Source organism: Nanorana parkeri, unplaced genomic scaffold (assembly GCF_000935625.1).
Source record: "Nanorana parkeri isolate BGI_ZX_2015 unplaced genomic scaffold, ASM93562v1 scaffold2217, whole genome shotgun sequence".
NCBI classification, from domain to species: Eukaryota; Metazoa; Chordata; class Amphibia; order Anura; family Dicroglossidae; genus Nanorana; species Nanorana parkeri.
The window spans coordinates 65333-88761 of NW_017308485.1; the positions used below are offsets into that span (position 1 = coordinate 65333).

General features: G+C 44.4%; 1 protein-coding gene across 1 annotated transcript in view; it reads right to left on the reverse strand.

The window, feature by feature from the left end:
- KDM2A (lysine demethylase 2A) overlaps positions 1-23429 on the reverse strand; it is a 97065-nt gene that overhangs the window by 44264 nt on the left and 29372 nt on the right. The window contains exons 8-12 of the mRNA XM_018573052.1: positions 21283-21376; positions 19782-19935; positions 18229-18344; positions 16294-16420; positions 13846-14300 (exon numbers count right to left, since the gene is read on the reverse strand). Of these exons, the coding sequence (XP_018428554.1) occupies positions 13846-14300; positions 16294-16420; positions 18229-18344; positions 19782-19935; positions 21283-21376 (946 nt within the window). The remainder of the gene's footprint in view (positions 1-13845; positions 14301-16293; positions 16421-18228; positions 18345-19781; positions 19936-21282; positions 21377-23429) is intronic.

Here is a 23429-nt window from a genome sequence, read left to right on the forward strand (position 1 = left end):
ATTTACTTACCTTGGGGTACAGGTTGCCTCACCTAGCACTCAATTGTTTCTTCTGAATTACTCCCCTCTCCTGCATAAAGTCAAGGAGCTTTGTAAAAACATATGCTATCCCCCTGTCTCATGGGCGGGTAAAGTAAATCTGGTTAAAATGTTTGTACTCCCTCATGTATTATACTTATTTAGAGCAATGCCGATTCCATTGCTCCCGTCATACCTGAAAGACTTACAAAGTATTCTGGACTCCTTTATTTGGTCAGGTAAGAAGGCCAGAATACAGAAAAGCATCTTGTACACTCCTAAGTCCTTTGCAGGTTTAGGAGCCCCGGACATCGCAAAATATTATAAGGCCACAATTTTAGACCAGACCCGACATTGGTGGTCCCCCCAATCTGATAAAATATGGAATCGAATGGAATCGGCAATAATCTCTTCTGACCTAAACCTGCTGCTGCACACTACGCTTCTAAACTACACTCCACCTAAATATTACCTAGATACAGTTACAGCTACTATGAGAGTGTGGACATCTTTAAGCCTCACCCCTTCCACAAGCATTGGGAAATGTTTAAGTGATATACCATTGGATACTCTGGATTATGTTCTTAGTGACCTGGGCATTTCCAAGTGGAAGGCATGTGGTATCACACACCTGGGTCAATTCTTCTCTGGTGAGGTGTTGAAATCATTTCACACTCTCTGCCAACAATTTAATGTTCCTGTCAGAGACTTCTACAAATATCTTAGAATTAGACATTTCCTGTCTAAGACAAAACTCAATGATTCTACACACCTGAGAAGTGCAATAGCCTTCTTTTCTAAAACATCTTCAAACAAGAAAGGTATTTCCTTTTTCTACAAAATGTTAACTACTCCCACGACTGAGGTTAAACTTTCCTCGATAACTTGGTGGGAAAAGGGATTGGGATTCTCAGTATCTCTTGAGCAGTGGTATCGCACAATGGCCTGGCCCCTAAAGGCCTCTAGATGTCTATCTCATTGGGAATCCACCCAGAAGCTGCTGCACAATTGGTACTATACCCCACATAAGTTGGCCACGTTTTTTCCTACCTCATCCCCACTATGTTGGCGTAATTGTGGTGGGACAGGATCGCTTCACCATATTTGGTGGCACTGCCCTACACTTGCTCCATTCTGGGAATCCGTCTTTAAATTCATTAGTGACATCACTCATCTGCAATGCCCTCCTACCCCGCAGATGGCCCTCCTAGGGATTGGTATATTGGACTGGCCCCCCTCCTTGCGAGTACTCGTGACACACATACTCATAGTAGCTAGATTAGTTATAGCTAGGTTGTGGAAACAACAGGCCATCCCGACCATGACAATGATGATCGACACACTTATCACACATATGCATTTTGAATTTCTGTTTGCCAGAGCTCACCTCAGGGAACAGAAATTCAATACAGATTGGGGCTGTTGGTTGACTGACAAACGTTGTAGCTCTGGAATACAAAAAAAAAACATATGCCAGCAATGTACACCGAGTAGTGTGGGCATATACATTCACTGTATGTGAACACAGAAATTTACTTTTTTTTGTTAGCTGCCCTCTTCATCTCTTAATGACTTCTTTTGACATGGCCACCTCTGTGCTCTGCAAGCGGTCTGTGTAAATTAGCACTCTCTCCCTCCCCCCATTCATTTTTAAACCATTAGTATTTAGTATTCATTGTGGCACCTTGATAGTTTATTGTGACCGGAAAGGCAGACCTGGCGTGCAGTGATCTTGTTACAATGATTCACAGGGAAGGGGTCAGCTGCTTTACAATCTGACCCCCAGTGACAGACTGAGTTTCCTGTGGAGGGAATTTCGAATTTGTAGGAGTCAGGTCTACTAAAAAATCCATAAAAATAAAAAAAGCCAGCAATGCGAGTCATGAAAATGTGCACATGAATACATCTGTGCACCTCTACATTACCGCAATAAATGATAATCACTTACAAAAAGGTGGACATGGCTGTAAGTCAGGAAAAGGTTAAAGATCAGCTGCAGGGAACCTACAGACAATACTGGTGGGAAGATATTTGTCCTTATGCTTTCACAGTGCAGGTCATCTAACATCTACTGTATTCCCCCTCCTTTTAAGTGTAAGCCCTCAGGGGCAGGGCCCTCCTTACCATCTTGTCTTGAATTGTATTGTAACTGTAATGTCTTCCTTATATTGTAAAGCGCTGTGCAAACTGTTGGCGCTATATAAATACTAGAGCTGCAGCTAACACTGCAATGTATACATGTGGAGCCAGCCTTAGGGTTAGTGCTGTGGCCTGCTGATTTCAAGCAGTCTGAGCCATGGTAAAATGGATGTCATCGATTACTGCTTCTGGCCAAAAGACCACATACCGAGGGAAACCTAAAATTACCACGATACGCTAGTGCTCAGCATAAAGATATCTGAAGTGAAATGTGACCGTAAAAAAGCAGTTGCCAGCAAAATGTGTCTAAATGCCTACCCATGGGTATTCTAGATGCACCAGGACAGATCTGCTGCACACTGCAATAGATCAGCACAGTATTGATTGCAGTGAAGAGCACACTTGTCTGAATGCATGAGGCAGCTGTGATGGACTCTGAAGAAAGAAAATTGGACACAGTTCTTCCTTCAGCAGCTTCACATGCAGGTATGATCTTCTCTTCTCTTCAGGAACACAGTGTTCCTGAAACCTGTGACAGAGATAATTACAATGGGCATCATTCACCGCACAAGCGGACTGATGGTAGCCTGCAGGGGACTGCACCACGGATGGGGTGTGGCACCTAAAACTTTTTTTTTTTAAAGAGCTGCTAGGGGATCCATTTTTGTCTCTTTACTCAAGCTGGTATTGGGCTTTAATATAAGCCTTTCCTATAAGAAAGATGGAAGCTTCCATCGCTGACCGCCTCCTGAAAATGGAAGTTGACTGACCCTTCCACTGACCTTTAGCTACAATACGTTCCAAATCACGGACTCCAAATAAGTACGCTGATGTGGAAAACTGGAAGACCATTAGACTGCATTATCGGCATGCTGTTTTATGGAGTCAAAGTACTGACTCCAGAGGGTCATCGTGACACCAAAGCAACTAGCGTTTGCAAAATGAGACCCCAGTAATGCAATTCACCACAATTCTCTCAGGAAAGATTCCCTTTAAACGAGTACAGGCCGAAATCAGACTACTAGAGTGGTGTTTACAATGACGGTAATCTATCACTCTGCCCATTAAGATTCCCCCCACCCACTGATACCGTTCCCCATGCTTCCTTGCAGCTCCATTAATCTGTCAGAGCCCCATGCTGGTCTCTGACGGGGCTTATACAATGTTAATGACCAGCTCCCCTCCCCCCATGTGACAGTGTTCACATCTGGTGATTGGTCCCTTAGGCCCAAACACTGAATTCTACAAGGACAGGGAGAAGGTCACATGCTCCCCCTTTCCAAGTTATTGCCAAGGGTGAGAGTTAGGATGGCCTTTCAAAACAAAAAGGGCAAAGTTGCAGATTCTCATGAATGGACACCAGGGCAAGCCAACGCCAGACAAAAAGTAACAATCAGTAAAAGCTGCAAATGAGCTAAAGTTAGAACCTCTGCCGAATTCAACTTTATGGAATACAATGTACCCACATTCAGCAGAGATTTCACAGTGCTTCTGGGTTCGTTAGCACCCTCTTGTCACATGATTCAGAGAATTGTAAGAACCAATATTGCTTTGTTGCCATTGTCTATTTGCATTCCTGCCCATCCAGTCTTGATATTTACACACCTCTGCCACACAGCACAGCCCTGTCTTTCTTCCCGCTGCAGTTTAGTAACACTTACAGGACTTCTCTCCACCCCTGCCCAATGACTGGACAGTGAACTCATTCTCTGTCGCTCTTCTTTCTCCTATCAGCATGCCCCTTTCATCGCAGCACAACTGGATTTGCTCATTGTGCTGCTTTTCCCTTCTTCACTCTAAGCTCTGCTGTACAGATATCAGGCCAAATCCAGTACCAAGGTAGCTACACTGCTTGCATTTAAATAAATAGAAGATGCATTAATAATGACAGAGCTGCTTTAGTTTGTGTCTTTAATGCTAGCCCAGAGTTCTGCTTTAAAAAGTGAATGTTTTCGTAGTAAAATTTGGTTTTATAAGAGAACAGATTTTAGACACAGACGAGGCTGGCTGTGCCCACAGCATCACATTACTGACAGATGGTGCTAGGTTGATGGCCACTGTTGGACGGATTAGCGGTATATCCCAGAGCCGCTCCATTGCTGCTTACACCTGCTGTCCTATGTCATTGATTCCCGCTGCCAGTGAGTGAGAGGGCATACATACTGCAAATGGGACATGGACATGGAGGTCATATTATATACCTGCTCCGAGGTCCCCATGACGCCACTATCTGCGATCTGCAAGGTTTATTCCCACAATCATAATTGTAGGGTCATTGGTTATTACCAGAATCAGTCCTATAACGTGTATGATGGTCGGGTGGTTAGACTGTAAAGGTGGCTGCACATGTATTGGTTTATTCCAGGTAAAGAGAAGAAAAAACAAAAAAAACCAACCTCCTTCCCCCCCAAACAAAAAAAGAAACTTACCCTTCCAGTAGGGCTACCCTCGCACTGCAAGGGTTGCATGCTACTTCTATCTACTCACCTGATCCTTGGTCCCGGAGGTGAGTGCTCACCTTTCTTCCCCCCTCGCTCCATCTATGGAATGTCCCTTGGTGTCCTCATGTCTAATGCAGGTCAATAGACGTACATAGCACGTAATTATGTCAATAATCCTTAGACTGCCAGGGACGCAGAGGCTGCGTGTCCAGTGTAACAGACCGGAGGGACTGAGGATCAGGTAAGGCAATCTACTTTATTTCAGCTCCCTAGACCAAACCAGTACTTAACACTTGCAGTGCAGGGGTAGCCCCCCTGCAAGGGTACGTTTTTTTGTCTGCCTGGAGTTCTTCTGTAATCGATCATTCAACGCAAATAAAGTGATAGAACTGAAGAAGAATTGAAGAAGAGCTTTCAATCTATTGCAATGCTGGCAAGCCAATCAGCCATGGCTGAGTGTGTAAGTGTGATCATCATTAAGCTGGCCATACACCTAAAGGTGCCTACACACCTTGCGATAATCGTGGGAAATCCCACAATCGTACGATTATCACAAGGTGTGTGGAAGGTGTGCGGCCGCTTTTACTGTACGGTTGCACGACTTTTATCTTAGGAACATGTTCGAAAACCCGCCGAGAATCGCACGATTGTCGGCGGGTGTGTGGCATGTTCGTAAGACAAAAGCCGAACGGGCCGGTGTGCGCAAGCGCACACTGCCCGTTCAGCATTGCGATCATCGGAAGCCCGCCCCTCAGCAGATTGTACGCTTTTTAAAATTACCTTAGAACCATTGCAAGACAAAAGTCTTGCGATGGTTGTAAGGTCTGTGGCCAGCATTACATTATCTGCAGATTTTCTGTGGTCAGATGAAAAAGGTGCAACGGATTCCTCCATCTACACTTTGCTGTGTGGATGGAGTAATCTCCACCTGGGCCAATCTGTTGCACTTTTCCATCTGACCACAGAAAATCTGCAGATAATTGTAAGGTGTATGGGCACCTTTAAGCTGGCCATACACTTTACAACCCTCGCAAATCTTGGACAGGCAGATGGTACTTACGATCATCGCAAGCCCGCCCCCCTGTGGGGCGAGCTTCCGATGACTGTAATGAGGGGCGGGCTTACAATGACTGCAAACGGGTGCGCACACCGGCCCGTTCGGCAGTTGTTGAACATGCAGGCCACTAACTCGCCGAGAATCGTACGATTCTCGGCGGGTTTTCTAGCATGCTGGTTCGATGGAAGACGTGCGACCGTACAGTAGAAACGGTCGCACGCCTTACATACACTGCACGATCGTGCGATTTCCCACGATTCTCGTACGAGAATAGTGCAGTGTATGGGCACCTTTAGAATAAATCTTGTTTCTGATACAGTATTGATTAAAAATCCAGTCTATGGGGGGAATTGATCAAAACTGGACCAGACAACATCTGGAGCAGCTGTGCACGGCAACCAATCAGCTTCTCTTTTTTCAAATATTAACTAAGCAGGCTAAGAATTGAAGCTGATTGGTTGCCATGGGCAACTACTCCAGATATTGTCTGTTCCAGTTTTGATGAAGGCCCCCCTATGTGTTGCATGGTGCTGATCTCGGGCCAACCATGGCATATGGTGTCATTGAGACGCATTTTTTTCTGGGTCCTTGAGGTGACCTGTGCCGATCCGGCGCGGTATAACATAGGTCACCTCAATATGAGTGAATGGGCGCTAAATCTAGTCTTTTATTAGCGTCAAGACCTGTAAAACTCCAGTGTCACACACTGGGGAGCTGTGTAGCTCCAGACAAGTAACCGACAGCTCCCAATGGTAGAATTAAAAACACAAAAAACACTAGACAAACACTTAAAAGCGGTAATTTAACACCAGACAAAAATACTCAAACCTACTGTCAAAGGAGAGATATTTGGAAAGTCCCAAATGCAATCAAACATTGAGGAATAAAAATTCCAAAATAGAAGGATAAGAAACGATGTCATGTAAAAAACAAACAGAAGATCCCAATGAATGATAAAGCGCAGGCAGCCAGGGGCTCTCGCTGTGACCCCCCCAAATGCTGGGCCATTCTGAACGGGCAAAGCTCCGGCACTTCTTGGTACTGATGGGAGCTTGCTACCACCTCACAGATTTCTAGTGGACTTTGAAGAGTGTGGGGTGGAATGGGCAGGTAAGCTCTGATACTATCCCGAAGCGGAAACACGTATAAGTTCAGAGTGGCCCAGAATTTGAATGCACAGGGGACAATGCAAACTGCCGAAGCTCTAGGTGCCAGAATTTTATGCCTGCAGCAGCTTTATTTCAGTCATAGAAATAATGCGGTTTTACACTTGGCACCAGTCAGTTGTTGGAAAAATCCCAGCAGTCACCTAAAGTGCAAATGGCAGGACACCAACTTTGAAACCGAAGGATCTCTGGAACAGGAGGGCCTGGATTGGGTTTAAAGAAGACTCATAAGGCTCACCTTACCCCAAAACATTTTGGAATGCTGGGGTTCTGCTATAATAATCTGAGAACTAGCAAACCTGGCCATCTTTATTTAGAACTGTAGTTCTCGGTTGAATGGTTTTAAAGACTGTTTTTTTTTTTTTAATTAACCCTTGCAGTGGGGTTTATTTTGGTCTGGGAGCAAAAATAAAAAAAAAAGATATACTCACCCGATCTTCGGTCCTGCGGCAGTGACTGCACACCTCTATCCCCCTTTACTCTGGCTGCGATACGACCTGCATTAGACGTGATGATGTCACGGGTCCTTAGACGGCCAGAGGCCAGGGGAGAAGAGGCTGTGGCAAGCAGTCTAACAGCCAGACAGGAACGATGATCAGGCGAGTACATTTTCCTTGTTTTTGCCGCTAAACCAAAACAATCGCCTATCCCCTGCAGTGAGGGGATAGCCATGCTGCAAGGGTTAATTTAAAACAAATCCTGGAGCTGTTATTTAAGGTCATCACAGCCACCAGAAAACTCCAATGACTCTCACACAGCCAACTACTAATTTTGAAGTTAGAATAAACTAACACGGCAATCATGTCGTCATCTTTGAAAAAATATATATACATTGTGTGTGCATTAAATAAAAGTGAAAATAACAAAAAGCAGCATAACAGAAATCTATTAGAATAGAATATCACATACTTCGATCCCACTGATTCACTGATAGGATAACAATTGCACATAATAGAACCTTATTATTACAGCAATTGATCAAATGATGAGACCATAGCAATACACGTAGGCTTCATAAAGATGGGCATCAGACACAGCATAATACCAACGGCAGACAAATACTTTAATAGCTGTATGCATAACAGCTGACCTCACACCTAGAACTCAATTCTGTGCAGGGACATCATATTCTGTTCACTAAAGCCCTGACTTGTGTATCTAAATCCACAAACAAAAATTTAACATATTACAGTTTACCACTCCTTAGATATTGTGGCTGCATTATAGGGATGCACCAATACCAGTATGTCGGTATAGAGTACCGATATTTTTTTTTTCCGGTACTCGCCGATACCGAAACCAGAAGATCATTGAGGAACCCAAGCGGCGTGTAATGACTCGCCACCCGGCTTCCCGATTAGCAGGGAAGCCGTCCCCATGCTTCTTGTCACTTGGTGACGAGCAAGCATGGAGTCGGCTTTCTGGCCAGTCAGGAAGCCGGGTGCCGTGTAATAACTCACTGCCCGGCTTCCTGATAACAGAAGTATCGGGTTAAGCATCGGAGAATTTGGGCGAGTACTCGCCCCAAATACTCGGCCTCGGCACCAATACCGATACCAGTATTGGTGCATCCTTACTGCATTAGTTCTCTTATTTTCAGGCATTGGAATCCAAAAAAAAGGATTTACGGTGAATACAAAAATATTATTTTCTTTCTTGTCCATTGAGGAACACAGAAGTCATAACTCTCAGAACGTCCTAAACCAGTCCAACTGAGGAGGAAGCAAACAGCAAAAAACTGCTAACAGACCCGACGTGAACCAGGACTGAACACTGTCTGCAGCTCAAGAACTACTTGAAGGACCAACACCCAAATGTGACTCAGGATTAGATTGAAAGCCCTGCCTAATGAGAGGAATCTGACAACAAGGCTGTAAGAGAAGATTGAAGAAACAAGCTTGATGCCCAAAGACCAAGAAAAATGGTCACAAACCCAAAGTGCCATAGAGGAATTAATCAACATAGGAAAGAGCACCAAACCATAGACAAGAAGCTTGAAGCTCGTGAACCAGATTCAATCAGAAGGGAAGAGCGATTAACAATATCAGAATCTGAACGTGGACAACAAGGAGAGCAGAAAGACAGCTCCACTGTAGAAATCTGGTACCGGTACGAGGAACCTAGGAACAATGTCCCCGTAAGAGGAAGACCAAATTGGTTTAAAAGGGAGGTCAAGAACAAGGAACTCCATGTCTAGAAGGCTGTCAGCAAGATAGTGGTCTGTTTTAAAGGCAAAACTTTCCAGGGAAGAACCCAGAGATATTGCCAGGACAGTGAAGAATATTCACCTAAGTAAACCCAAAACAGGGAAATTAGTCAGAAAAGTCTCCTTCAATAGTCTGCAAAAGAGGCAGGAAAGAAGGGCCATAACCAAGGTGGAAGGATCACATGGAGTCAATAAGGCACTCCCTGGTACCGAGAGAGAATACCTGCAGCACAAAACTAGCTTGTTTAGTGTGCAGACAGCTCACTGTGCCACAGGCCTTCCTCATAAATTCTCCACTTATGGAGCAGATCTTAGCTTATGGACATTGAGGAGAAGTCCACATGCCAACAGTTGGGAAAAACTGGTTTCCAGAAGATCAAACTTAGAGGAAGCAGCGTGGACAAGACTAAAACCCACAGTTTTATCTACAACAAGAACCTAACTACATTTCTCCCAATCCTTACTGGTGAAGACACAATAGCACTTAGATGTTGTCCAGAGGCAACCGCATCAGGAGACCTGACCAGGGAGGGATCCCTCAATGTAGGAGGAACCACTTGCTCTGGAAATCTAGCAATGTAGCCCAGGAGGTGGGAATCCTCCTAGCACTGAAACCTTCCAAAGATGGGGAGAGAAGTCCTTTTCAGCTTTCTGATAGGAAAGACTGAGTGAACAGAGCAGAAACTAGCTGATTCTCTGAACCAGACAAGTTAGACTGTTCAGGAACCGAGGTAGATGGAGAGGATATGGGGAAAAACGGCAGAGGAAGAGCCCCTTGACACCTGAACCTCTGGCAAAGGTTAAGAGACTGGTAGGTCCCTGACCAACTGCAGAAGGGCATTAGTACCCTGGACTCTTCCACAAAATAACCATACTGGTTAATATCATCCTCGGTTGGACAGCTTCAAACACCGATTTGTGAGAAACCAGATCCAGACGAATCTTGCAGTCATTTAGACCATTGGGCAGGTGTCTCCTAGAGCCTGGGGTGACTGTTTTCTTCACAGGTCATCTGAATGTCCCACAATGGGGATGCCATAAGAAGGCACTAAGACAGAGACTAGAACAAACACCCTGAGCAATACTAGGTGTGCAGGGGCAACACTGCCATGTCAGAGCCCTAGGTCAGGCAGCAGCAGGTGCTGGTCCCAGCTGACCAAACAGGCCAGAGAACCCCTCTGGAGGATGACAAAAATGGGGACTGTGATGAAGCCCAGGCACCACTGATGGCCTTACATGTCCAAATGGAAACAAAGGATCGCTCTCAGTAAAAAAAAAAAAAAATGGCGAGGATGGGACACAGGTCCAGGGGCCGAACAGGTGCAGGAGCTATAACAAAAACCTCTGGGTTCAGGACACCCTCAGGAGACAAAGGTATGTTTGGTAACCTGTACTATCTGCACCTGGATGCCTGAACAGCAAACTACCCAAGAGCATACTATTATACTACTGAAAGGACTAACAAACTTCCCCCACTTAAAGTGGGGACTCACCTTCATACAGAAGAATTATTTGAGGGTTTAGCAGGTTTCTTGCTTTTAGCCTCACTGGCGGCCATAGAACCAAACTTACAGGGCCTGGTGAAATCTACCTCAGAAGTAGGTGAAGAAGAGGGATGAGATTCAGTTGACCTTTCTTTAGGCCTCCAACGCCAAGGCAGGTGAACGTTCTGACCTATATGATAATGCCAAGAGTAGGTCCAAAGAGATGTCCCTCAAAGACCATGAGTCAGGTGACCTTGGATACAGCGTCTGCCTCCCAGCACTTTTACCAACGTGCATCGACAACTGACCTATACGAGAAACAGGCTTAGATGCTTCCAGCCAGCCATCACAGGTGAAGGGTAGAGCTTCAGATATCTGTTCTAAAATCCCTGTCAGGAAGGGGTACACTGTCACCGTGAAGAGATCTTGTTTCAGGGATTTGGCCCTTTTCCCAAAGTTTGACAATTAAGGTCACAGACAGAACAAGGTGAAGGGCAGAGCCCACCAGCCAGAACTGGGTGTTCAGGAGGGAATTAAACTATTGTTGGAGTAGTATCCTTAAGAGGTAAGAATGCCCTCTACTGGCCTAGTGGTCTCCCTGGTAAAGTAGGTCACTGGTAGATCCTAAGTGGGACGACTGTTTTACAAACTCCGTCTTAAAGGGAAAAAGCTCCAATTAATGCTCAGGTGGAGTCCAGGCCCCATTAGGGTGCTTCCAATCAAGAGTTATAGCTCACATGACAGGTGTAGTGGAAAGGTCTTTGCAGCAGAAGGCGCTCTGAAAGACCCAAGAATGGAGACAGCAGTACCACATCAATAAGGGCTAAAACTGTCTCTTGCACATCAGAATTAATGCCTGAACACTACAATTCCTCAAAAACAAACACATCAGAGAGATTGAGGGAACTCTGAATCCGAGTTAAGATGGTCACTGTGACCAAGGGCCCGCATCTTCTAAGGTCACAGTGAGATCAGACATCAACTCTGTACAGGAAGGTGCAGGAGTGATCATCAATAACAAGGAACTGAATGAATTTGGTCACAAAAAACTCTTATGCGTCTGCTGTAGAGGTTCTGACAATAAGGCAGGGGACTTGGCCTCAAACATCTATGCTAAATGGAACTCTGATAAGGTAGACCCTATAAACTACAGCCTAACAGGAATACAGATTGCAGACATCTTTGCCTTCAGAAGGCACAGAGTAAAATGCCCCCAGGGCAATTAGTAGAGTGTGAGCTGGAGTCAACTGTTGCAGTGGGACTGTAACATCTGTGTCTAGATCAGGGGTGACAATTTTAAGTCTTGAGCTACTAGCCAGACCTTAAGAGTTACTCCCCACCAGTTGCCCACCTAACCCCTACCCCGGCCTTAACACACCCACGCATAAATAATACACCCCCCCCTGTTCCCTGCCCCCCCAGTATAAATACACTCCCCCCCCCTGTTCCCTGCCCCCCATAATGTAAAGTAAAACAATAAAGCCCCCTCACCTGCTTGTCTTTCTGCAGGGAGGTCCGCGACCGGAAGCCTGACTTAGTTTCCACTCGCCTGCACTGCATTTTCATTCGCCAAATCCAAGCAGGCGAGTGGAAATGTTGAGCCCTGGTCTAGATACAGACAGGTTGCGTCTGTGTAGCAGTGATCATGTAAGCTCAGGGTAGGAGGCAAAGCAGCTAAGTAGCCGTTGAGAGTTTTAAGGCTACAGGTGACTGTTCCACGTGGCTCTTTGCAATGCAGGAGCAGCAGTGGGGCGATGCTTCCTCAATGCTGACTGGTGGTAAGGAGTGCAAAGTGCCGCAGCACTCAACCCAGGGGATGATGTCAGAACTCATCTTTGTGGTGAACAGAGGGAAAATGAGAAATTCAAAGAAGCCCAGTGGTGCAAATAACGAGTTAGTTTCTGGTGCTTAGCCGATCAGCTTACTCACAGAGTGCTTCTCCAGAGACAGGCCAAGTGCAGAGGCAATCCCAATTTCACAAAACTTGATATCAGAACAGGGTCTTGAAAGCACTTTATACAGAACCCAGTGCCTGAAAGTCACATCCAAGCTAGCCCTGCAACAGCCAGTCCAATGGGTTCCAGATACAGCAGCCCAAAGCTAAGCTGAGGAATTGCCAATTTGAATAGCTGCCATGTCAAGACCATCTCAAGCAGCGATATACCGTTTTTCCCCGAAAATAAGACACTGTCTTATATTTTTTGGCTCAAAAAAAAAAAAAACACACTAGGTCTTATTTTTGGGGCAGGTCTTATTTTTTTTTCTTTTAATGTACAACAATCCACACTTATTCATGTACAACAGTCTACATGTATTCATGTACAAAAATATGGTGATCAGGGCAATTAGGGGTGCAGTACCTTTCCAAAAGCAATTTAGTAACCAATCACCGATTCCTCACAGGCGGAGTGCATTTGGTATCACTCCGCCTGTGACAGGAGTCGGCGCTATAGAGGAGGCATCTGCTTCAAGTTCCCCCTTATGCCACCACCGGCCCTGGGAATGGTCACAACTAGGTCTTATTTTCGGGGTAGGTCTTATATTTTAGCAATTCCCAAAAATAGTACTAGGTCTTATTTTCGGGGAAACCGGGGTAGTGAGAATCAAAAGTGGTTGTAGTTTTCCTGAAAAAAAGTCCATCCGCTTAGGACACCAGCAAAGACCTGAGGCATGCTGGGAAGAGGAGTGGTTATACTGGGCCTGCCTAATGCCTGTTTGCAAATGTAGAATACCCAGGAAAGTTAATGGCTTCCAGTGTCCCTGAATGGACAGGAAAGAAAATTATTTTCCTGGAAATATTGCTGCTCTAGGCTCCTTTCAAGGCTAACTACATATACTGAGGCGTATGCACTTGGTCGTGTGAGCTCTGCTGAAGGAGGTCAGTCATTCTTTCCCTTCAACAGAGTTCATGTAACCAAGGGCCTAAGACTTCAGACATAAAGGCAGCACGGAAGGGAGACTAGAGCAGCACCTCCTCTAGGACAGGTTAGCATTTTCAACCCTTCTATTACTCTTCATTTATCTATGACATTAAGGAGTTTAGGTCTAATTTAACTCACAACCATCACACTGCACATCCTCTTAACTAATCTTCCCATAACCATTATCCAATTACCATAATTGAACTTAACTGCCAGTATGGAAGAACTGGCATGGACCAATAGAAATGTCAACATTTGCTGGCCGCCAGAACATGTCACAATGGCCATTTTTGAAAAAAGAAAAACAAACAAACCATGGGCCACCATGAGGATGAAGCAAAGAACCACAAAATGTGCAATTCACATAGACCAGACACAATGTAGGAGAGCAGAAAGCATTTACTAAGACTCACCCTGATATCTGCAAGTAGGGCATCTGGATCTTGAATACCATCAGGCAGGCACTTCTTGTTTGGGGGGAGAGATTCAAGCTTCTTAACAAGGCAGTGTAAGCCATCAACCTCAAACCATGTCAAACATGGTGGTATGTTGCTGGGAGGTGAGGGAGGAGTAGGTGGAGGTGGAGTGAGAGGCCGGTGTGCAGTAGGGAAGCTAGACAGGATTAGCCTATCCTCCCTGTTCTGTTCTTCACGGTCCCTCTGCCGCCGTTCCCTTTCTCTCCTCCTATGAAGTTCCCTCTCAGCTTTCCTTCTGTCTCTGTCTCTTTTCCTTAAGCCCTCCTCTTCCTCCCAGTCCTGATCTGATGAGTCGTCATAGTCGGAGGATGAAGAAGAGGGGGAAGATGAAGTAGAGGAAGATGAAGATGAAGAGGGTGTGTCCGGTCTCCGGCGTCCATTTAGCTCCAAGTCTAGTTAGAGGGGGAAAAAAAAGTCTGGAATTATCACAAATCTGATCTGCATACCAAAATAAATGTATCTACTGGCTTTTAGAAATACAGTGGCCAAGAAAGAGCATGCATTTGCAGAATCACACACAGGGACGTGGCAGTTATGGAACTAGCACCACTTCACACAGCTGAATAGCTGCATCCAGTACTGGTGGGGAGACTTGGATGTGTCAGGCATTGGCTGTTCTGACAGGTTCCCTTTATCTGCAATGAAGCGCTAAGATCTTTAATGAGGCAAATAAAAAATAAAAATAAAAAAAAAGACGAAGACGAATGCAGCTCTGTTAGCATTAATACAGCCAATTTTTAAAAAAAATGTCAGCACAAGTCCTGAATGTTATTTAACCCTGTGGGTTAAATAGGCGCAAAAAATCGGTTCTTGTAATAAGGAGCATACTGATGAGAGCCGAGAGTAGAGTGACAGGGAGATGAGCTGATCACTGTGCAGGGCCAGGATGACCTGGCCTCAGAGGCAGTGGGTTGAATGACACTGGTCATCATTCAACCCGGAATGCTGAGGATATTCAAAGGCAGACAAGCAGTACTGTTGATAAAACAAGAGTATAGCAGCAAAAGCAGCTTTTCCTATCTTTTAATGGGCGTTTTTACCCTGGAGTTTTGCCTTAGAGGAAGCCTGCTGTGATAGAAACACAGGGAATGCCATAGTTGAACTCTCCATCTTTAAATGCTAGTTGGCCCACTGTAATGCTGACTCCCTGGTTTCTATAGTTTTGCGTCACTGACCCGAATCAAGTACACAGATGAGGACTATTCTAATCTTTCTTCATCCACATCAGAGGTGCCTAGCATCCTTATCTTGGTTTTACTACCTAGTGAGCCACTGTCCTAAACCAAGCAGACTGCCTGCAAATTCAGAAAACGTATTTCTTTTTTAAATTATTTCGGTTTATTGGATTTTTCAGGTAATATAAAAAAAACACAATACAATAACAGAAAACGTAGAAAACGTTGTATTTCTTAATGTGCGTTCCAGGTTTGTGGGTCACCGAATAGCTAGGATCAGAATGATAACACAAATTTGCATCTTTAAAACTAATTCAGCAATGACAGCTGCCATATTTTTATTCTTACTGTTTACATGAATGAAAACGGACACATCAGCAAGGGCACATTACATTATTTTTTACATTCAAGAAGAAAAGTACTACCGTATCAGCTTCTTAATTTAAATAAAAAACTCTGTTGTGGAAAAAGTGGGGGTGCTGTTGAGTAAAAGTGCAGGAACTTAGACATACCTGCAGGAGCCTCAAAGCCATGCTGTCATGCCTGACCCCAATAGTGTCAAACATTGCCTGCACTTCCCACCTCCCAGACATTCCTACTGGACCATCACTATGATTGGCTGCCTTAAAAGAAATGTATAAGAGGTGAGAGGAGATGACCGGGGATGGGTAAGCCATCATGCTACCAGAAAGCCAAAGCTATGTCTTTTAGGATGGCCTGGCATTTGCTCACAGCTTTGAGGTGCTGCACTTTATATCTCACAGGAGCCTTGTTGCCATTTCACAATATGAGAGACTGCAGACAGTCTATGTCTCCATCGGCAAAACACAATCACTGTACAGCTCAACTAAGCAAATACTATAGAATAGAAAATATGTCTGTTCCCGTAAAACAAAAAAAAGCTTATACATATCAAGTAGGACAAACCCATCTAGTTCAAAGCAACTTTGTTTACCAGCTGCAACGGAGAACCCTCCACCAGAGATGTCTTCTCTAAAATGTTTCGTCCCCTGCTTGGCAAATAATGTTTTGCACTGGATGGATTTGTGGTGTATGACTTAAAGTTTTGCAACATACATCTGAAGGACATAAAAAACATGACCAGACAAACCACTAAGTACAAAGTTAATATACATATGTAGTGTTATTACGTCTGTGTTTTAACATTTTACTATCCATCTGAACAGGTGATCAAGAAGAAGGCGCTCACCTATACTCAGCGACTCCCTCTGAAAGTCCTTGGTGAGGTGAGAGCGTTTGGTCATGCAGTAGATGTATCTCTCCAACACGTACCAGCACATCTCGTAGTAGAATGGGTAGCGAAACTTGGTGGGCACCTGACAGGTAGAAGACAACAGAGCTCAGTTATTAGCTGCCATATTGTGGGCCTCATGCATGAAAAAAATATATTTACTCCACAAATATAATACTCCAGGAGCAAGAAAATACCAAAATACCATCTGTGTAAAGCAATTTTATTTATATAAAGTCTCACCCACTAGATTATTACAGCATCACAGTGCCTTCAGTTTCAGTATGTAAGGTCTCATCAGAAAGGGGAAAGCACACCATGGAAATGACTGTCCTTGAGTACCAATAGGGTAATTTGGACAATGCTTATAGGAAAACGTATTCAAATGCAAAAAGGAGTAGTAGTTTCAGAATACATATTTAACAAGGCAGAATGTCAATGACTACAACACCCAACTGGTTCTAAATAGGCTCAAAACGGCCATCCATGTTTCTGCATACTGGGCATCCATAGTGCAGGGCTGGTGCATACCACAGCTGGGTCTTTTGAATCAATGCCTTGTAATATAGATTGTAAATTCAAATACAGCCTTACCATGTAAAATGGCATGCAACTAGATTTCACCTTTTGATGAAGGCAATTTGCTTACATTTTCCAAGTGCATTGTTTGGAAATCTCCCTTACTTGACCTAAGTATTGCTGTCAAGTAAATTCCGTGGTGCTTGATGACCTGAATTAGCAGCCCCATGCTGACGATGCTCAGTGAATCAAAACAGTAATGTTCACATATCTCATACAGATGTTGGTTTGAAGGAAACACCAGAAGGTGGTGTCCAGGACAGCCTGGGTTTGGACTACATGGGTTGCATGACACTGGCCTTCACTGTACTCAAAACGCTGGTGGCATCTAGTGGCAGAATTAAATGACTTTGGGACAGTCTAGAACATTGGTTCTCAACCTGTATAACCCTAATAACCTGTATAACCCTTAACGACTAAGGACCCACACGTGTCCTTAGTCGTTAAGTTGCAACCTGGAACAAATGGCAATGCGGTACTGCATGTTCCGATCAAACTGTGGGCGGGAGGTGTGCTTGTGGAGCCATCCAAATGAATGGCAATGCAACGTACTTCCCGCACCAGAACAAACAGTAGCTGCGATTGCGTGGTAGTTTGCGAATAAAACACTGACAGACGCACACAACCACAGACAGACAATCTCACAGACACATTCCGGACGGAGCTCCATCCATACGTGCATTGATTTTACAGCTCCCTTGCACTCCCTGTAGAGGTGCCGAGAGACAGAATGTGACGTCACTACCATCACGCGAGGGAGCTGTAAGCAATGAACGTATGGTATGGATGGAGCTCCCTTGTGGATATACCCCCTGCCCACCCCGCCTCAAGCTGGCACTGAACGCCAGGAAGCATATTTTGAATGGCTACTCGGCACAAGGACGGACAGGCTTCTCAGTCTCCCCCATAGCGCAGCACACTCGCCTAGTGCAGTGGAAGGCACTCGGGGACCCACTGAACATGGGGTCGCGACCCACCAGTTGAGAAGCACAGGTCTAGACTAAAGGTGAGTATTGAAGCACAAGCTGCCTGGTTTATTTATAAATTTTTCTAAGCTTTGTAATTTTCTTTTATTTTAAACTGGGGGTTTTACTTTAACCCAAAGGATGAGGTCTTCCCTCACAGACCTGACATTTAATAAATGACCTTTACCCAGACAGACATTTTTCTTTAGGAAGGTTTATTGCCTGTAGCAAAACTAAATAATCGGCCATTATCAGAGTGCAGGATAAAAAAAACATGAAAATGGAAAGGAAGGATCTGATTGGCTACTATGGCAACCCAGAACTACAAAGCCTTGCATGGGTTACTTACCCTTGTTCTGTCCTCAACGCTGTATATCCGTAGCTGCATGGGGATGTTGAAACTATGTAGAAAATTCCCTCCAAAAACTAGTGTGTCCTGAGGAGTGTACACAGCATGGATCCAGCCTGTAAAAGCAAAATCAAAAGTCTGAGCGCTGCAAAGATACATGCGTCAAACATCTATATTTTCTCTGTGAGTATTTACAGTACGTAAATATCTGCAGGGCTCCATAAATTTCATACACTAGCTTGCCACGACAGCAATCGTATTGTCTCTGCACAAAAAGGTTTTGTTGTAACCTTATTTTTGCACCTGCAGCATGACAGAGCAGATTGTGCCACATATGGCTCCTCCTCCTAACATAGTGCTCTGTGATGAACAATGCTTTTAAGACCTGTTATTGTCTCATCTGTGCGGCTGCGCTGGGCTGGGCGGATGGAGGGCCCAATGCAGTCCTAACGTATAGACAAAACAAACTGCTTTTTGTCCTATGTGTTCAGTTGACATCACTGGGCTACATACAGTGGTGTGCACTGAAAAAAGTAAGACGTGCTACTTTTTTTCCACCGCAGAACGTTAGGACGCATTACACCTACATCACAACACTCTGAATAAAATGTCACCTTGTGACATTGCAATAAAGAGTGCGGCACATTGTATTCGGCACAGGTTACCTCCAGACGTACACTAGCGACTGCGGCTGGTGTGAAGGCGCGCTTAATATCCCCAGCAGAAACTTGAAGTAGAGCTATGGTCAAAGATCACATATGAGATATAGGCTGCCCATACTAGTAAGATTGGGCTCTGTCATCTTTCTGTAGAGAAATCACAGCAGCGTTGTCACCCAACTGTAGCCGCTTAGATGTTGGAGCGGTTGATAACCCTACCAGCGAAAAGCTCTGCCTAGTGCTTTCTCCATCTGCAGGAGCTTAGGTAAATTACGTAAAAGCTCCGCTCTGTCCCTCTAACTTTAATAGCCTCCTAGGCACCATATTTTCTAATACTTTTTCCTTTAAAAAAAAAAAAGTTTTAAACCTTTTTTAATCAGGGACACTGAGGGGTTAATTTTTTTTATGTACATGAGCTTTTGATACTAAGTATTATGGGGAGCTAGTGTATTCTCCTCAGAGATACTTAGTATCACTTTTGTAACACACTGATGCCGCTTGCAGCTCCACAACACAGTGAGCTGCAAGCCGGCTCAGTGGCTGTCACAGCTCGGTGATCACTGCGATTACCTAGCGAGTGTTTACAGTGCTGGGACCCCTAATTTGCTGCTGAGGGTCTGCCTCAGACACTGAGGGACCTTGCAACAGCACAAACTCAATGAGCGCTGGTCTGTTCATGCTGGCGGGATTATTCCGTCACCGGGTCTTTAATGAACTGAAAGACCGTGACAGAATAATCCCGTCACGAGTCAGGAAAGGGTTAAGCCAGTAATAACTCCAACTTGTCTGTACATGAGGCATGTACTGCTATTTTACAATCTGATAAAGAGACCAGGGAGAAACGGAGCTTTATCTGCACATGCAGTTACCCTTGGATGACTGTATAAAAGGTACCTGAAGGAATGACAAAGGTGTAGCCTTGTTTTAATTCCACGCGTTGGCATTCGGCCACTTTGTCACCCAGGAAGATATCGCCTTGTTTCCCCGACAACAGCCAATTCTCATACATTTCCAGATTTTGGTCTGTAGGAGGTATTAGCCAGAAAACCTAGAGAAGACATGATCAAATCACACACACATTATGCTTCAAAACCATCAGCAGGAAACTGTACAGTCTGTGCCTGGAATGCAGAAATAAAAGGTTACTGTTCTTTTTAACCAATAGATTACATCTTCCCTCACATCAAACCTTACCCATGTATTCCTATAAAGCATCCAGGACAGAGAGAGAGAGAGCCAACTGACCCAGTACAGGAAATTTCAACTTCCTCTCCTGAAGAACTCCAATGTTGTTCATATGAATCACGCACACCAGTACTATCAAAGTCAGGAGAATGAGGACTTGCCGCCCAACTTCCTGATTGCACGGGAAGCTGGTTCCATGTTCCCCTACAGCACTTTCCATCAGAGGAAATCCTCCTCTGACCAGAAGTTCCGGTATCGGGGAAGGTATCGGAGCATTTGGACGGGTACGAGTATCGGCATCAGTGCATCCCTACTCGCAATCCACTGATCACGGTTGTGATGCTTTACTGGCTCCTATACAATGAAAATTATGAATGCACAAAATTTATTTTAAAAAGGTGAAAATTGCTTTTAAGCCCTCTCCAAAAACAACCAGGGACTAACTATCTAATGTACAGAGGTGAAATAATTAGGTTTTTGTAAGGGTGCCCGCCCATGTGAACAGGGAATGATCTGGTTGCCCAAAAGGAGATCCAATCCTCCACAATTCAACTCTAAGTACAGCTAATGCGCAAGGCTGTAAATGCCATCACTATTACTTTACCATTTAAAAAGCTTGCTATGCACACACATTTAGGAGGTCAGATAATGAACTTATTAGCTTTGTGACACAATAGGATTGTTTCCTATACAGCAAATATATTTATGTTTTCAATGAATGCAGACGAGCCTAAATTTGAACTTTGTAATATAATTCTCACCAGCACACCAATGGATAATGTTCCAAATAAAGGGTCTTTCACGCATATTGTCACATAAAAATGCAACGCTCCGGGGTTGAGCAGGGTCCCCTTCATTGACTTAACATTTATTTGGAACATTATCCATTAGTGTGCTGGTGGGATTTATGATATACGTTGGGATATGCGGCATATAACAGGTAGAGTGGGGCACAATCCTCATAGCAGGGATAGAGCTTGGGAACTAAAGATCCCACCACAGCAGTTCACGAAATATATAAGAAACCATTAGGTTTTTAAGTCTTTAGCATGTAACAAAAGCTGCTAGATTAGGTTTGTGCAGACCACCCCTTTAAATGACAAACGGCTGTAGGATAAGCCTGACTGCAGGCTAAAAAAAAAAACTGTTACTTGGGTAAAGGTTTGCCACTTTCCCTTTATGTTCAAACATTAGAATTAAGTAGCTTTACCTTGCCTCCTCTGAGAATGTGGTACCATACAGACGTGCCACCAAAGTCCACATGGAAATCAGTGTAACAGCCACGCACACTCATAAGGCAGTATCTATAAAAAGAGATAAAATGAGATATTGCTGCATGATACAATGCAGATGTCAAAGCAAAAAGTACCATAAACTTTGTCGATGGGCCTTTGTTTGCTACAGAACTGCTTCTCTCCCTATACAAGCCTAGGGGAATTTAAAAGCAGCTAAAGCAGGTGAAATGCAGGTCAACCGAATGCTATCAGAAGCATCTCAAAACTGTCAAAAGCACACATTATCTAAACCAGACGACACTAATTAGCGGACCTGGGTCTGGATCGTGATCGCCGGCCTCCGCTGGGTTATCGCTAGCTGACAGTGGCTACATTGTTTCCACTGCCAGCCATAACCCAGTGCAGGTCCTCCCTCCCCTTCAGACACTGGTTGCTAAGACCGCTGGCTTCCTAGCAACCAATGATGTCAGGCATGGCCGGCTGCTACACCTGCAAGTGTTCTGGGCGGCTGCACAGCCAACCAGATCAATTGTACTAGTCTGCTGCTATGCATCTGCTAGTGTGCATGCAGCCTAAATGGTGGACTGCTGCATGGACAAGAACAAGTAGCTGTTCTGTCCGGACTGCGATTCGGACCTTTGCTTGATGCAAATTTTATTTCACTCCCCCGATCTAAACAAATGCCATTCACAGAGGCCCCTAGAATATTTTTTTTACATTTTAATTAACTTTGATTACAGAGATTGCTAGGGCAATATTAGAAAGTAAGGAAGTTGCATATTTAGGGGTTTTTTGTGAACGGAGATCTGAGGAACTGGAAAAGAGGCAAAAAAAAAAGAGAAAACTGGGAGTTGAAAAAAAAAATCCCACGCAGCTAACGTTTTATTATAGACCTTCGGAAGAATTTCTCAAAACTGGGACAGACAAAATGTGGAGCAGCTGTGCGCTGCAGCCAATCAGCTTCTCTGTCTCATTTTCAAATCTTATCCTAGCAAACTGAAGAGAGATGCTGTTTGGTTGCCATGGGCAACTGCTCCAGATTCTGTTTGCTCCAGTTTTGATCAATTTCCCACCCTTGTGTATTACCTTTAGAGATCTCTCTTACAGGCATAACGGCTAAGCCCCTCACAGAACCTCCTAGCACTGCCAGAGCAACTAGGAAATGAGCAGGACTAAAATATACATTAAAGAGATACTTTACCCTGTGGTTGGAATTTGATACTTTATGGAGAAAAACATACATTTATTTATAGGGTCCATGCAATCACCCAGGTTCTGCTGTGGGTGCTGGAACACTTGCAGCCAGGAGAGACATGACCTTGCTGTGTACTTATGTTTGGTAGACTGGTGGCTGCTAACCGAGGCTCTGCCATTTTGCTGAGACACTAAGCTGAGTAACAGACATACCAGTGATGCTTGGCGGTCACACATACTGTGGAAAAGACATCTCTGGGCTACCAAGAAGTCAGGATTTGCACCTGGCTGGAGAAGTCAACGTTACAGGGTCTAGAACTCACCTGGCCTAAGATACTAATTACACATAGCAGTGTCCAGGTAAGTGGATGTACCCTGACCATTCTCTTTATTAAAGCTTCCCCTAATCAGATATAACACAAATACAGCCCAGTATTCACAACTTCATAATGTGCAGTAGGAGCTGATCTGCGCCTGACATTTGTGAACACAGCCAAGAACCACAAAATGGCAGCAATTACATGATTGTGTCATCTGGATGATGCCTGAACAAAAGATGGCTCCGTCCTTTTGCAGAAAAAAAAGCAAGTGAAACCATTGTCAGGAGAATAGTGTGATCTCTGTGAAAGTTAATAAATACTTGGAAGTATTACACTTACACATTATGTAGCATTAACAAAAATATAACGGATGCCAAGTATGCTTTAGGAAGAGTGACTAAAAAATCAGATGTAAAGCAAACCCTTTTTGCTATTCCTTCTGCACTGTAACAATAATTAGCAACATAGGCTGTCAGAGCAGCAGTCATGTGATCTCAGCCAAAAAAAAAGAAGAAGTCTTGAGGGAATATCAGTAGCTCTTCCTGAACACTCCTTTGCCAGACACCACATGACCAGTGTTCTAGGATATGGTCACACGACCAGTCCTA